General features: G+C 33.0%; 1 protein-coding gene across 17 annotated transcripts in view; it reads left to right on the top strand.

Annotated features, from left to right (window-relative positions):
* GPC5 (glypican 5) overlaps positions 1-17,615 on the top strand; it is a 676,292-nt gene that overhangs the window by 423,409 nt on the left and 235,268 nt on the right. For 5 of the 17 annotated variants that reach the window (XM_046898889.1, XM_004938598.5, XM_040653898.2 and 2 more), the window contains one exon: positions 1,370-3,875. The exons of the other annotated variants lie outside the window; for them this stretch is intronic. In XM_046898889.1, the coding sequence (XP_046754845.1) occupies positions 1,370-1,446 (77 nt within the window). In that variant the 3' untranslated portion in view covers positions 1,447-3,875. Of the gene's footprint in view, positions 1-1,369; positions 3,876-17,615 lie in introns of those variants that run through there. 17 annotated transcript variants of the gene reach the window in all.

Genomic DNA, 17,615 nt, shown 5'->3' with positions numbered 1-17,615 from the left:
TCAGAATCTCTACTGCAGTAATTACAGCTGAGGCACTGTAAGAAGAGCCCAAATGTTAGGTATAGACACAGCATGAATAAGAACAAAGAAAATAGCTGAAATCAGTACTTTCTTCTCCTAGGATACTTTTGTATCCATATTCCAAGGACCAAAGATTAGAATGCCATTTCTATTCATTTCCTTGTAAAAAGTCTAAAATCTTTTTGGATTTCTCTTTCTGGTCCCTTTATTGCTTATGTCAACAAAAGGAGTGGAGAATACTTATGCTAGAAGTCTCTTCAGATGTCAGTTATAGCTTCATGCGGCTGAGGACCTGGTGGCTCACTTCTAGAGTAAATAACAGTTTCGGGGAAAAAAAATGTTTTGCAAATGTAACATAGTGGGAATATTGCTTCTTGATAAAGGAGTCAGACCTGATTTATTGGTTGCCTGTCCTCAGTTACAGGTTTAAATCTTGGGGCAAGGTAAGGTATTTCTGCTGATAAATAGGCAGAATGAGATTCCTAATGTAAATTCGTTGCCTTGTCCTCTACAGTCTTAGGAAGTGGACATTCCTCTTTTGTGATTGTATAGAAAATTTAGTCAGCAAGATTTCTTATGCTCCCAAAAGACCAATATAAGTATTAGGCACATTTTGAGTTAAGTTCTTGAATAACTGAGAATTAATCTGGGCAGGCATGAGAACATGATCTTAATTAATATCCTTATTTAATATGGTGGTATCTGCTAAAATTTTTTGCCTTCTTGTATTCAGATATCTCACTTCAGCTAGACGTTGGCTAACACCTGAGAGGCAGGGAGAAGTTTATTTCTTAAAAAATCTCCCCTCTCTAACTGCATGAGTTCTTGTATTTCACATGAAGGGAAGGTTGACTTACTGAATTCCATGAATGCACTTATTTTTATCCTGATACAGATTAGCAGTATCTAGGTAGCCATTTACCTCCTTGAGGCTGAAAGATTCTCACTAACAGCAGAGTTGCTCTCTTTTCTCAGCCTCTGCTATAATGACCATAGCAGTGATTTTTATTTATTTCCCTCATAAATCAAGTGGAGTTAACCTAATTACTGTTTTGTTCTAGTAGATTTTTCTTTGAAATAGGGTGCCACATTCAAATTTCTGGATGCTTAGATCATGTGCAGCTGAAAATTGGACTTTAATCAATCATAGGACTAGAGCTTTGATGTTCTTCTGCTTTACTTATGATAAAGTTTCAGCTTTCTCCTGTACTAATGTAATGTACTCCTAGGTGCAAGGTGTTATTACAAGCATTATTCTACTTCAATATTTTAGTTTGGATTAGAAATGCACAATTGAAACATTTCTCTTGATTGGCCCTACCACTGCTCTCTTTTTCTCTTGATGTAGCTGTCTTACAGCATAGAAACCAGGTTCCTCTCAGAAGAAAGAAGACTGAAAGATGCTGTACAAGAGCACAACTCTAGCAGCTAGCAGGAAGAAAGAATGAACAAGACCTAATCCAAAACAGAACACACTGAAATACGTGTAGTGTGGGCTTTGGATACACAGTACCAATTCCACAAATCTGCTCTCTATAAATCCCACTTCTGATATTCTGCACTCCTTTTCTAATGTAGACATCACATTAAAATGTTTTCCTGAGTTTGATATATTGCTAAACAGATAATGTAAATACAATCCTATAGAAAAGAACACCTGTGATTATGTCAGGATATGTGGTCTTAAAAGTCACCTAACAGTCATGATAGTTGAGCTCGCTAAGGGCTCCTTGTTATCTTCCTCTCTGGTTCCCAAGCTAATTGTTTGAGTACTATCTGAATCCATATAATATACAAAGCTGTCACCTCTACTATTGTAACGGAACAAGGTAGGACGTGGTGATTTCAAGTGACAATTTTCTGCTTTGCTTTTATTGGTATAACAAACACCATATGAGCAATTGTCTGGCAGATTAGTAATGATGAGATAAAAGAGCAAATATGGTTTGTGGGCAATTGTTTGAGCACTGCATAATTTACAATCTACACTGAAAATTAAACATAGATAGTTAAGCAAGAACAGCTGTAATCATCAAATTTTCTTCCTGTAAATATTTGTAGGTACATTTAGAAGTTTCTGAAATGAGTAAACAAATTTCCCATTCTCATATTTTTAAAACTCTAGAAACACTGTACAAATAAAATATATTGTGTAAAAAAGCTATTCAATTACTCAAATGTTGAGTATTAAATTATCAAATTTATTTTACAGTAATAAATTGCTCAGTGCTCAGTATGTTTTTCTACCTAATTCTCTAATGTTATTTAAAAACACATGGTATATTGTTTTCACAGTTCTCCTTCAAATTGCCATTTTTTCTGTAGTACTATATCCTGTGCATTTTATGTTTTCCATGAAAATTATATCAAGATTAAAATTGTTTTAAGGTACCATGTAAGTATTTTCTACAGATATATTCTGATTCAAGGCCAAAGTTCCAGTAAAGATTAATACATAAGACTTTTCAACAGTAGTTATTTCAATTCATTTCCTGGAAAGTATTGAAACCCTACAAATTTTCTGATAGTGCCAGTCAGTTATAAAGTAAAATAGCACCTTCCATGACGCAGCTTGAGGGACTGATTTTTAACAGGTCACAGCCTAATTATGGTATGTTAATAAGTAAGACTTTAGTTGTATTAGGCACATCACTGGAATGCTTGAACATAAATAGTCTCAGCCAGGAGAAAAATTGCACTGCTGAGATGGATCAAAGCATATTTCATGAGAAAACTTTCTCACAAAACAATCTAATGTAATTACAGTTGTTTATAAAACAATTAAATCTTTCTCAATTTTATTACATTTATTTTCTACATTTATTAAGAAGTGAATCAATAAAATGTAATTTACTTATCAGATATTGTGCATAGATTAATTCATAGAGAATTGGAACAGAAATCTGCAATCTAGTTGGAAGATAATGACTTTTATTTCTGAAGAACAGAATTTAAGTTACATTTATTTACTGGGAAACTGAGGTGACATTTTAAAATTCCGCAACTGTGTATTTGAACTACCCAAGAGCACCATACCATCTGTAAGTATTATTAATGGTAATATAATAATATGATAACATCTATATAATATAATATAATATAATATAATATAATATAATATAATATAATATAATATAATATAATATAATATGACTTATATAATAATTAATATAATAACATCTGTACTTCCAGCTCATTTTTCAAAATCATGACAATCTAGTATTATTCAGACAATCTTCATACAGACGTAATGGTGGTATACAAGTCAAAGTTCATGTGCAGCAGGAAAATACAGCTTTGTGATATTAACATCCTCCCGCATAATCAAGCACATTTGAAACAGAGAAACAAAACTGTGATTTCAGAAAAGCCGCTACTAATAAGCTAGAACTAGTTGCATAAATAGACGCATAAATGCACTCAGTATTGGGAATTTTTTAATATCTGGCAGCACTTTTTTATTGTGAATAAGTATATATCATTTCTATATTACTTTTAATATTTAACATTTTGCTCAGGCTTAGAAAGCATATCTGTTACATATGAAAATTTATATCACCTGTAGTAGTTACAGACTGATTTTCAAAGATGTTACAAATGAACAGATTGACTTTTTATTGTACATGTGCTACTTGGAAAAAATGAATTATTTGAAAAATTGTAGAAAAAACTGGTAATCTCTAATGGCTTAAAAACATGGGTTAACGACGAAGTCAGACGTTAAAATAATGCTGCTTGTGAAAAATTGCTTCTTGATATTTTTGTTTGAAAAAAAAAATCTGTTTTATTAAAAGAAGCTGAAATGTTGCATTTTTTTGCTACCTTTAATAAAGAATTCATAGCATGCCAGAACATGTCTCTGCATTTGCAACTTCAGTGCAAAAAAAAGCATACAGTTTTTTTTTTTTTTTTTCCGCAGACTCATACAATAGAATATCCTAAATGGGACTGGTCTCACAAGGATCAAGTCCAAATCCTGGCTCCATGCTAAAGATTTTTTTTCCAGAATGATTCTGTGGAAAAGAGTATTTAAATCTGAAAAGCTGAAATACAAAAATTGAGTGACTTTCCCTGGTCAATTAGGTGGGTAACCTTGTCATAAAAGGAAATTAGGTTCATTAGACAGAGCTTTCCCTCCCGATCATGTGTTGGCTGTGACCAATGACTGCACTGTCTTTCACGTGTTACTCAGTCATTTCCAGAATAATCTCCTTCATAATTTTACCAGGCACTGAAGTGAGACCGACAGGCCATCTTTCTTGTCTTTCTTGAAAACTGGAATATTCAACAGCTTTCAGTACTGGGACCTCTGCACATTCCCAAGACTGTTGCAAGATAATTAAGAGAAGTCTTGTGATGACATCAGCCAGCACTTTGAGTACAATGGGATGAATCCCATTTGGCCCCATAGAGTCATATACATCCAGATGGAGCAGCAAATCCTACACAAGTTCAGATTTGGCTGGGAGTTTATTGTTGTGCAGTAATGGTCCTCTGACTCAAGGCTCCAGGGGTAACATCATCGATATTGAAGACAAAAGCAAAGAAGGTATTTCAGACTCATCAGAACTAAACAAGCAAACAAAAAAAAATAAAATAGTTTGTGGTCATCTTCACTACATAATTACAAAGTTAATTGTGTTATTTTGGGCAGTTTCTATTGGCTCTGTAGATGTGAGTATTTGTAGGATCCAACTTTTGGAGATATGGACACAGCCAGCTTGGGCCCCTCTGTCCAAGGTCCAAATACAGACATTCATAGACATAGCCTGCATTTTTTCAAATTATTTATGCTTCTTTTTATGATTAATTTCTACAAATACTAAGATTGTTTTTTTCTCACTCTTCTACACTAACACACTCTTTTCATGTATTTTTACTTTGCTTTTTGTTGTTCTCTCACATATAGTTTTTCTCACTTTGCTTTGTCAGGGAATTAATATAATTAAGTATGATTAAGTGATGTTTTCTCTTTCTCTGCTCCTATGTATACCCCACTGTAATAATATTTCTGTTGTCTATTATGCTTTTGGCATTACCTGAATGACTCTCTTATTGGAAGAGACTTAGTATTTGCCTTTTTCAACTTTATACTAACAGAGAACTCTTAGAAGTCAATTCTACTCTTCTGTGTTCAGTTTGGTATTCTTATGCCATAGTGTTCGGATGTATATGTGCATGTGAGTATTTAGATATATATATTTATTTAACAGCAGGGAGATCGCCCAGATCTTTGACTAGCATCCTTTGTTTTAGAAGTCATAGAAAATTTACAGTTTTTCAAAAGTCTAAATGGAAGAGTAATATTTTATTTCACTAATGCTTGAATTCTACACAAAACTGATACTCATACACTAAAACTGAATATTCAGTTATATATTTATATATTATTATGTATATAACATATAACATATAACATATAACATATGATATATGATATATGATATATATATACACATATATATGTATATATATTTATATATTTAGGAAAAGAAATATAAGTGAAGTAATATTTGCCTTTATTAATAATATGGGAACTCTAAAAATGAGGATGTAATAAATATGGTAGCAAAGACCATAGCTGCTGAGTCATTGCTAGATGGACTTCTAAAGGCACCACTCAAGGCCTTGAGGAGATTGAATCAGAACTTTGTAACCAGTAAGAAGGAAATTAATATAATAGATCACAAGGGAATAAACAAACTTATCTTTGGATATTTGAAAGGGTTTGTTAGATTCTGCAGAACTTATTATAGGATGTTTAGAGGAAAGACTAAAGGCAAGGTACACAAGGGGTCAAAATAAATTGGGAAGAACGAATGTGTAAAGAATAGAGATAAAAGTGGCAGAGTGCATGTAAGCAAATTTATGGTTAATATACTTGTCTGACCTGATTACCATAGTCTGTCTTCCCATTAAACTCTATTCCTAATTTTCTCCTTGTGCATCATGATAGCAAAATTCAAGTTGCTGTAGCTATTAAATAGGTTAAGAGGTCTGGGCTGTTAGCACAGGTTTGGAAAATGTGCAGTGAAGCACTCAGTATGTTTCTTAAGTCATATACCATTATCTATTTAAAATAATTTTGAAAATTACATGTGGGTAGGAGGAGTCTTAAAGCTTTTCCTAAAGCTGTGCAATGATCAAAATGATTTTTATATGTATGATCTGAGGTACATTTAAGTCTCATTCACCCCATTTTAATATCTGGTAGAGGCCTCTTATGTCTATGACTGTTTCACAAGGACATCCCTTTTTTATTTTTCTGATTTACTTCCTTTTGTAAGATAATGATTTTTGGCTTTCATTTTGAAAACTGAAAAATGAAGTTACAAAACAAGTTGGATGGGGCCCTGGGTAGCCACGTCTAGTATTAGATATGGAGGTTGGTGTTCCTGCCTGCGGCAGGGGGTTTGGAGCTTGATGATCCTTGAAGTCCCTTCCAGCCCAAGCCATTCTATGGTTCTGTGATTCTGTGATACTGATTGGAACCAAGGAAATGGAGCGCCAGAGAGTGGCATTGAAAGCCTCAGGATACAGTGCTAGATGCACAATAAGTGGAAGTGAAGCATATTTATGAGACAGTGAATCACTTATGCTTAGCCTCTAAACTTGCAACAGAAGTGTGTGAAACATGCTCCTATAACCAGACAGCTACATTCCCTGTTTAACACTTTTGTCTTACTCTTTTTCTTTTAAAAGGCAGCCTTATGGTCCTAATGTTACCTATGCGTTAACTTTGAGGACTTTTTTAAGATCAGACACCTGGATTTTGTCTCTTAAGTAGCCTAAAACAGGGCTAAGTAAACAACTCCCAACATAGTTTAAGTTGGAGTGGATGGGAGCTGCCTCTGAATTTTCTGTTGAAGCCAGACCCCTTTTCATCCAGAAAGTTCAGATTCACAAATTCCTGTAGAAAGCCTCATGAAGTAGAATATTTATGCATCTACTAAGTAGCACTCTTGTCTGTGAACAAAAAGGCCTCATGTTTTGATGAATTTGTTCATTTTATATATTTTTAGTCATAAATGAAACTTCACTCTCTAAACCCTGCACATATTTCAGAATCTTGAATTTAAAACCACAATCCCTATTTGAGCCTTTTGTATAACGTTGATGAAAAATCAGAACATAAATGTATTGTGCAAGGATGGAACAATTTAGGCACAGTAATAATTATGAACTCTGAATGAATGAATGATGATGACACATCTCATTAACATCCAGTACATTTCAGCATAATACTAAGCTAAAGAATGCATTACATCTTAAGCTAAAATCAAGAAGGGCTAAATGCATGTTTTACACTATCAAGCACAGCAGGATAGTTACCAAGGCAAAAATAGTAATTGCTTTCTATGCAAAAAGACAAGCAATGAGTCTTTTTCTAATATTTACAGTTACAATTTGTAAAATCACACTTTCTACTTACTTGTAGATCTTGCCCAATTAATGAAAATCTGCCTACAGTATCATGTACACTGTTTCATAAAAAAAGTATTGCTCTGAGGAATTTTCTTCACTATTTCATTCATTTTTATTTTGGCAACACTTGGGTCTTCTGAAATGGATCAATGCACATTTCAAGTAGGTTAAAAGTGTCCATCACTAGCACAATTTTGTTTTTTAAAATGATAGTTGTAAATTGAATTGAAAATAACTTTTTGTTGTTGTTGTTTGTTTTGCTACTGTGAACTTACAGAGGTAAATGGAATGTTTTTAAAAAGAATTAATTATCTTTTACTGTTGAAGTACCTGAAGAACAGCACAGAATGGACGTAGCTACTGAGATGACGGAAAGTTTTGCACCAATCTTGTTTATAATCCTAAGCACTGTACGGAAAAGAAGAGTGGAGGGCAGTCAGTCCTTTCTCCACCTCCTTACCTCATCTTTGGTCCTGCAGTAAATTCCCTTGTTTTTTTAGCTTCCCTCTTTTATACGGACCGTCAACAAAAGCAATGCTGAAAACTCACCTCAAGTCTAGGCACTCATCATGCAGCTTCCTGGCACATCGCATTTGTCCTTTACTATCTTCTAGCATTGATTTTCTTGCCAGACAGCACAGAATCATAGTTTCACTTTTAAATGTTCTGCTCATCTCTCTTTTACAAAGACCATGAAATCACTCCAGCATCCTGAAGGGTAAGCATGAGGCTACATGTGACTCAGTCTTTGGGTGAGCACAACTTACTGCTTCCACAACTCTTCTCCCTCTCTATGGAATCAAGAATAGAACAACCTCCAGTTCTGGAGGAATTCTTGACAGATCACTCTCGATTGAGCTTCCTTTATACTAAAATGAACAACACCACAGTTAGCCATTTTGGATACTGTTTTGCAATTTAAAATAAATATTAATATGCACACTACACAATGTCTGTGAAAGGAAAGGAAGGATACTTAGTAACTTACTCAGCTTTATCAAAAAAGTAGTTTTACTACAGGTCTTCGGGGCCATCCAAAGGGCTTGGTAACAGATCACTGAGTTATATGCTCACAGCTCACAGATGAATTTAAGTGAGTCTATTCTGCCTGAGCTTCATGCAAGGAAGTAAATTCATAAAGAGATTTTTTATGTACTATTATGTTGCAAATTTATTAGAGGTAGCTCTGGGAGTTTCTGTTGAGGTTTAGTAGAAACATTTGCTGTGTGACACAGATCCTCCCTTATGACACACAGAGAAGATTTTAAAATGTTTTCTTGTCTTTCATTGGAATGAACAAGCTTTTAATAATGGAAAGGACTTAATAAAGGACTTCTACCAAAAAAAATAGGATGCAAATCTCTCTGATTTTTCTGAATAATGAGGAAAACAAGAATGAGCTAGCAGCAGGAGCGCTTAGGAGGTTGAAAACATATCAGATAATTGTTAAAGTTACTTGGTCCTACAAAGTAGTCTTTTTATGAGTGAAAGGTATATTGTATGAAATTTAGTTATCACATAGGAAATAAGGAAACATATATATATTTAATAAAAGGAACTACATAAGCAATTTTTAATTCTGTTCAGTGTGATTTTCTGTGTAGAAAATATTTTTTTTCTGTGTGCTGACATGTATGTAAATCAAAAGGGTTAAATAAAATGACTGGAAAAAAAATTAGTGTCTCTTTAATTCTAAAATGAACGTAGAAATCATAGTAACACTGGATTACAAAGGAAACTCATCTTTCTAAAGCAAAACTGGAAAATTAATAGCATATTTATACATATGATTATTATAGATTTTATTGACAGAGGTTATTACATGTCACACATCCAGAAAGTATTACAAATATATTCGTAAATAATATACAAGAGTCTAGCTACAAACTATAAAACTATTTCTATTTATTATTACTAATATTAATACTGATATTATTTCTATTTATATGTACGTTTATATATACATGTATGTTTGTGTACACATATGTGAATATGTGGAATATAAGATGTTAAGAAATATGAACATTCAATAGTATACAGTTAAATTTTTTACAGACTAAGTTTGTACGTCAGAAATCTAATTAATTTGCAGTAACCTGTAGCAGAATAAAAATTCTGATAGTTTAAGAATCAGAAACAAAATATTTTTGAAAGCTTTTTAAAAATGCATATTTAAAATTATTTTATAAAACAAGGCAAAAAAAAAAAAAGAAATAGACATAAAACAGTATCAGCTTTTCATTATGTTATCAGTGTTTTCATATTAGACTTCATCAAAATGAAAACAGGAATAAAAACAAACATGGAAGGTCCTGTTTGCTGTTTGTTCTTCAGATATGTTTTAAAACTACTTTGGGAGCTTTATAGAACAAAAAGGCATGATCTCAGCAAAAGATTATACAAACAGTTTTAGAAGTGACATTATCAAAAGGAGCAGCAGACACTGGGAAAGATAAGGGATACTTTGTAGTTCATCTTAATGGTAAGATCTTCCTTTTTGTTTTTTTCTTTTCCTCTCTCCCCCTCCCTCCCTCCCCATCCCCACCCCCCCACCCCACTCCAGTTTTTTTTTTTTTTTCTCCATATCATATATCATAAATTAAGGAATGTAAACTCTGACAGAAAAATGTCTTAGTTAATAAATGTGGCAGATGAACTGCTGGAGAAGTTATTAAGGTCTAAATTGAAAAATAGGACAGAGTAGAGCAAGCTAGAATGTGTTGGCTAGATCAGTAAATCAGATAAAATAAAATGGTAAAGTATTGAAAGATTATGATTATAACCTGTGTTTGAGCAGCCACTGAACTTGAGACATAAAATAGTGTAAAATCTGGGTTCAGAAGAATGTAAGTAGTATCTCAATAGTAGGTGTGGCATCAAAATAGTTTTTTTCAGTTGAAGAAGTGTAACAGATTTACAATAACATGAATTTGTGAAATTTTGTTAGAAAAGATCTTCACATTCTTATAATAATATAAAAGATTTTTTCATTTATAGCTAGGAAGACAGAATATTTTTTCATGAATGCTACTACCATGTGAGCATGTTGAGCACGTACAATTCCATGTAGAATTCTAGCATAATAAATTTATTTATATTAAATTTGTCCTGAGTGTTATTCAGTATTATTTCAGCCTTGTTCTCCCTTGTTCTCTGTTGTACACAGTACCTTATCACATAGGAACAGTATGATGTAAGTATTTCAATTCAAAAGCACCAGAAGCCTTCCTGCAGTATTTATTAATCATTCTGGGAAAATTCATTCACAGTATTTTCACAGATGAGTAAATGAATGCTCAGGTAGTTGGTACAGTTAAGAATATGACATGCAAAAATGCATTCATGATAGTCCGATCATCTTTCTCCAAAATAAAATATTATTCATTTACAAAATATCTAAAAATGGATTAGAATTTCTTTTCGACTACTGTAGTTTAGAAGTAGAATACCTTGGTGACCCAAGAGACCAGTAATCAGAAAACATACTGCCACTCCTGTAGGACTCTGTGAAATCCCATTCATATCAGCAGTGGTTAGGAATATAAATTTATGTAAAAGAGAAATGAACATTCATTTATTGGATTGAAATATACAACATATTTGGTTAGAAGTTCTTAGAAATGACCACATAATCTTCCCTTTTATTCTGGAATGACTGAGTCACGAGCCACCTAGCCTTTCCTCCTAGAACTGAAGCAACAACTTTTTTGAACTCTGTGGAATACCAAAGTTATGAAACAAGTAGTGTACCCTGGTGGAAGGAGATTTTCAGAGAAAACAACACTATACACACTTGTGGGGCTTTAGAGTTATCTAGCTCTAGTCTGGTCCTGTGGTATGAATAATGATTAATAATAAGAGAGCAGTAGATGCACGCTTGGAGTGACTCTTCCTGACCAAATTCATCCAAATGGGGACTTCATTATTCTGTGCTCCAAAATTTGCCATAAGAACTAAACTAGACAAATTAGAATGACTGGAAAATTAACTTCAAAACTGCATTCTGTATTCAAAATAAAATGCAAATGGCAATCTGTTGTTCAGATCTCTTCAATATCATCTCACCTCTCTAAAGTGAAAAAGTGAAAGAAAAAATTGCAGTCTAACAGAGGTTATGCTAGAAGTCAGAACTTTTCTTCTAATCTTCAATTGGAAAGAGTTGGAAGACTAGCCTATTTCTGATAAAATGTAGATATAAAAATGAACAGAATAGAATGAGAGGAATGAGAGGAAGATTTCCAAATTTACTTTGTGATCTAAGCACCGAGTTTTCTAGTCACATGCACTTAAGTTGACAGAAATATTGATGGACATAAATGGGGCTGGGTAGAACAATTAGATAAACTGAATAGAAAAAGCTAAATCAATATAAAGAGAATTTTTTTCACATCTAGGCTTGGAAGTCGAATCACAGAATCACAGTATACTTGAGTTACAAGGGTGTTCAAGTGATATTTTTTATATATTTCTTCACTGATGAAAAAGAATCCACGAATCAACAACTGAATCTTGATATATTCAGAAACTGGTGTGGACATGCAACTAAGTTTTTAGGCACTGATTTAATTGTTAGATTTCTGTTGAGGTGCACTCCTCAGATGTAGTGGCATCTATTTGCTAGATAATGCAGAATAAGTTAATTGTCTTAATAATTATGCCAAGTGAACAGAATTTCATTAAAAATGTTCCAAGATGAAAGATCCATCATTTTGTGAATTGATATCACATGAAATATTACTTTCTGGAGGGGTTTTAAAAAACACCGAACACTGGAATTAAAATGGTATTCTGTGATTAGGTTTAGGAGCCATTTTAAAGTGGTATATGAAAGAAATAAAAACGAAAACCAAATGCATGACAGGTATGTCTGCACTCTTTCTCATTTTACAAAATAGTCTTGTAGAAAACTGCTAATGTTTTAAAATATGTCTTCAGATTTTCCAGCATCATACTTCTCAGGTACACTTCCTGGTTTAAATAAAGAAAAAATCACCAGGATATTAAAATCATACTTTTCTTGTCTCTAAATTGAGTGATATAAAACTAGGTAGGAAAAAACACTTCATATCATACAGCTCACTGATGTCCAATAACATACAGGATATGTTCTGAGTTTATTGATTTAGGCAATAAAAATTGTAACAGAGGGAATATTTTTATTCATCTTGTTTGAATTTGATCAGCAGAATATCTGCCAGATATTGAAAGAATTGCTTTTAAAATAGCAGAAATAAAACACTGTCTAATCCTTAAGGTGTTGTAAAAGAGAGTTCTGAAGGCATCTGTAAATGTTCTGGACACATTATACAAAGGGGATTAGTTTTTTTCTCTACAGAATAATAAAAGGGAGAACAAATAGAGTGTAATGAGAAAGAAACAGGTGAGATAATAAAATGAAGACACAAGATTATTTTTGCTTCTTAGGGGAAAGCACTGAAACCTCAAGGTATCACAGAATTACTGTGTAAGAACAGCATTTTGTGATTCCTTGTGTGTATTTCATAAACATTTTAGAAAACAGAATCTTCTTCAAAAATGCTATATTTTGTTCATGTGTAATTTTAATACTTATTATTATTTTTAAAAAACTTTTATAAATGAGGACATGCTTATAAAGGATACACTTTAGTACCTGGAAAACTTGTATATTTCTTGAAACTTATTACTGTAAAAATTGACTTTGTCTAAATAAAGTAAATAATCAATTAAAAAAAATACTAGAGAGGGGAAGATAATAAAATTTAACATGTTGTGCAAAGCTTTGTAGTAAAAATACTTTTCAGTGTTTTTAGTATTTCCTTAGTACTATATTCATTGGACTAAATCTTCCCATTTCTTTTGCTAATTTGAATCTCATATTTATAAATAATTTCTGTTAGCAAAGCATAGCACAGACATAGCATAATTTCTTATACTGTCTGATTTCTTATGTTAAAATCTCATGCTTTACTGAACAAGTTAAACATATCATTTGCATTACAGCCATATGTTTACAGAAAGAATAAAAAACTCCAGATAAAGAAAAGATATATAGAACTTAGAAATTAGAAATCAGATCTGGAAAATTCCTAAATTCAAGAGTTGATGAATATATGCGAACATTTATCAACCTACATTTCTGAACATTTTTGAACTGATACAAGCAATAAAATTAGCAGTTGACCAACTTTGCATAAGATATTTGATTTTCTTTTAAGTGTTCAAATTAAGTGTATGTGGGGTACTGAAAAATGCCCTATTATTAATGATGGAGAATGCTAAATGCTTTTTGTTATGGATTGAATACATCTCACCTAACTGATAATCTCAAGGACAAGTAGCCCATTTGAGCTACTTTTATAGCCTCCCCATATAATCAATGACAGAAATGGACAAATACTGGGATAGGATGCCTTGTTCTCAGAATTCTCTATCCTCATTACCATGGAGCTTAACACCAAAACTACAGCAACAGGATTGAGTCCAGGACTGAGTTCTGTAATCAAGGGTTTTATTAAAGCACATAACAAATAGAAGGTACTCAACATATTAAAATTAAAAGTATTTCTAGGGAATGGTGTCGCTGGTGGCTGTAACACTATTCTTTTTCTATTTAGGGCTCATTCCAGCTGTTCTCTATAAAAAACAGCTGTGAGTAGACAGTGCTTTTTTTCTCAAGCTACACGAAATATACCACACTTCGGTACGTTCAAAAGTTCTTTGTCAGAAATATCTAATCAATACCCAATTGGAAATAGGCCAGGAAATTTATCTTAGAATCTCTTGAGACGAAAAGATGCTATGCAAGAACTGAGAAAGGTGCTGCAGTAGGTAGGATCCAGTAATTCAGATAGATGGGCCCAGCTGTTATGAGGGATTTTTGCCTTATGACTCTTGTAGTTTATGTGTTATAGCTACATAGAATAAATACTGATTTATGTAATTGTATAGTTACATAAATATACTGATATAACTGTTTTAAACAACACAATGGTACGAAGCTAGGCTAGACCTAAAAGCAAGTTGGATAATAGTCATTTCTAGTTGTTCTTCAAGCAGGGAGAAAATCCTGAGCAAAGTCCAGGAAGTCCTGAGGACTACTAATGATGAGAAGGTTGAGTTTTGAGGCTAATTCACCTGTTGAGCTACAGTTTCTGACACTATTAGAAGGCAGGGTAACATTTTATATTTGGCTCCTTACTCTGAAGTCAGGACGGTGGAAAAAGTCAAATAACATTTTTCTCACTGCTTAATCACTTCTAACATTTGTCTTATGAAATTATGCTGTATTTCTTAGCATTTTGAAGTTAATTCTCTTTAAAATTTCTTCTCTGTTACGCATCTGATAAGATTTTGAGTACAAAATATAAAAAGTAGATTGTATTTTTGTAAACTATTTTTTGTTTGTTTGTTTATCTGTGAGGCATAGAGGGAGAAAATACTTATTTATTTCTTTAAAATCATATAATCTCCTGAGTTGGAAGTGACCCCCAAAGATCATGGAGTCTAGCTCCTGGGTCCACACTGGATCACACAAAATTGAAACCCTATGTCTATGAGTGTTGTCCAAACACATACTGAACCCTGGCAGCTTGGGGCTGTGACTGCTGCCCCGGGAAGCCTGTCCCAGGGACCAACCACTCTCTGGTGAAGAACCTTTATCTAATACCCAACCGGCTCAATGCCGTTTCTTTGTACTCTGTATTTGTCATCAGAGGTAAGAGATCAGTGACCATCCCTTTTCTCCCTTCATGAATAAAATAATGATCTGTTAGGAAACTCCTGTCTCTCCTCATCTCCCTCTACATTTGGGTAAAAGGGCAGGTGTTGAAATACCACTGAGACATCTCTTGTCATGTGATGCTTTATTGACATTTTGATCAGTATGTCTGCCTATTTATGCCAGGAGCCATAGAAGTTAGGAAGTTAGTAATTGATGATGCAGTTCAGAAGAAATAAACCCTTTCTATTTCATTGCTGCTGTGAGATTAGCTTACCTTCTCAAACTAAGCAAAAACCACTTCATTTTGTTTAGTTCTGATTGCACATGGAAGTTTTTCATGTGATTATCATTGCAGATTATATTATATCGCAGATATTTATGCAACACTGCCTGATCCCTTTTTACTTCCATTTCTCCTCCTTTCACAACAACTTTATAGGAGTCTTAAAAATTTACAATCACCAGTTATTTCTTGAGACTTGTCAAAAACTAACAAGAGTTGTAGTTTCATGACCCCTTCATTTCTGTTTTTATATAGCCTTTGAGTATTTATATTGTGTGCGTTGCTTTGGGAACAATTTCTCCTACAAATTTTGTGTTTATTTTTTTTATTATGTATTTTTAACTTGAAATAAGAACATTTATATCTTGACATTTCTCTGCATAACAGAAAGAACACTGGAATATCTAAACACATCTTTAAAGTACACAGTTAAACCTAGTTATGTTGTTATATAAAACATATATTTATCATATTTTGGGTGACATTTTGAAAAAAAAAAGTCACATTTATTAATCCAGATAGTTTTGCCAAGTGATCGTTTATCATATTTGCTTTAGATGCACATCTGAGAGTTTTGTCACAAAAATAAACTGTACAACATACAGTGAGCTGGAATCACATTACCATCTTCAACAGGAAACTGAAAAGCAAAACCATAATATTTATAAATAAATTAAAGAAAATTATTTAGTTTAAATTAATTTTTGGAGGCTGATTGGTTTCAAATGTAAAAGGCAAATGGAAGAGAGAGAATCAGAAGATATTCTCTGAAAATGCTAATTCTGTGAATATTGTTAGCCATATGTCACAGAAAGAAGGAATTTAACTGAGATTCCAGTGAGTATGGAGAAGTCTCCTTAAGTTGCAAACATCTGTTTTTCCCAGTGAATATATGTGGAACTTAAGGGAAATGCTGACACAGTGACCAACTTTTTAGATGGTTAAAGATATTTGAGAAGAATTCCAAATAAAAATAGCATATAGTGTATTCTGGAGATTAAAAAAAAACCTAATAAATGTTAATATATCACTCAGTTACAGAAATAAGACCTTCTTATTTCAGTTTCTTCTTCTCTTCAGTATTTTTACTCACTTTCCAAATCTACAACATTTTAGATCCCCTGATATCCTTGACTGTAATTAATTTACAGATATTTTGTGTATAGTCAATCTCCATGCACTTAGGTATTAACAACACAGACTGGAATCTCACTCTGTATACAAATGTCATTCATCTGAATCAAAGAATAGAGTTCGTAATGCTTTTTATTATTTAATACTACTTTTAAGGAGGTAATGGCTAGTATTACCTATGATTTAGGTAATCGTAGCCATTTATTTTGCTAATGTATCTACTAGGAGAAATCTATCACAATCTTTGCCTCTGTTGCAAGTTGATTAAGGCAGTATTTACAGCATAATAAATTGGATAAAAGAGCTGCAGAGGATGGCATGATAACCACACATTATATACATCATTTATTCTTGTTTTCTGGACAACAAAATGATATTAAATTAGCACATTAGATTTTACTAATGAGATTCAAAGAGGAAGAATAACACAGGCATCTGCTCTGTGTTTAACAATACACTGAAATCTGTTACTTTAATGCAGCTGAACAACAACAAAAAAAGCTTCTTAAAAAGGCTGACGAGAAGCATTACCACTGATAATTTGTGAAAGAGTTACAACAGAAATATAAACTTCACTGGATTTTTTCTTGACTTTTTCCTAGAGAAAGTCCCCAATAAATGTATGAACAGAAGGGCATAACAAGAAATTTCATCAAAGAAATTGAAGGAGTGGGCAGAGGGAATAAACTCAGTCAAGAAATGATCAGAATAAAATTGCTGAATAAAGAAAAAGGTGGAAGATTGGCCATAGTAAAATGAACATATCTTGAAGGCAAATAAAGCAAATGGATGTAAGACAGAACAAGGCTAAAATGTTTTATCTCTCAGTCCCATCTTTCCATGGGTAGTGTGATAGCAGCATCCTCAATCCCCCTTACTTCTTTGAGGTCTAAAAGCATCCATAGATTATTATGACATGGTTATATTTAATTATTTATTTATACGAACGATGTGAAAAATGAAATGCCTTTATTGAAAAGAGCAAATTATTTAGACCCCAGTTATACAGAAAGGTGGAGGAAGAGGTTTTTACTGTTAAAGTGTTGCAGA

The sequence above is a fragment of the Gallus gallus genome, chromosome 1 (assembly GCF_016699485.2).
Source record: "Gallus gallus isolate bGalGal1 chromosome 1, bGalGal1.mat.broiler.GRCg7b, whole genome shotgun sequence".
NCBI lineage: Eukaryota > Metazoa > Chordata > Aves > Galliformes > Phasianidae > Gallus > Gallus gallus.
The sequence above is the reverse complement of the archived record's forward strand: the minus strand, read 5'-3'. Positions and strand labels throughout refer to the sequence as shown.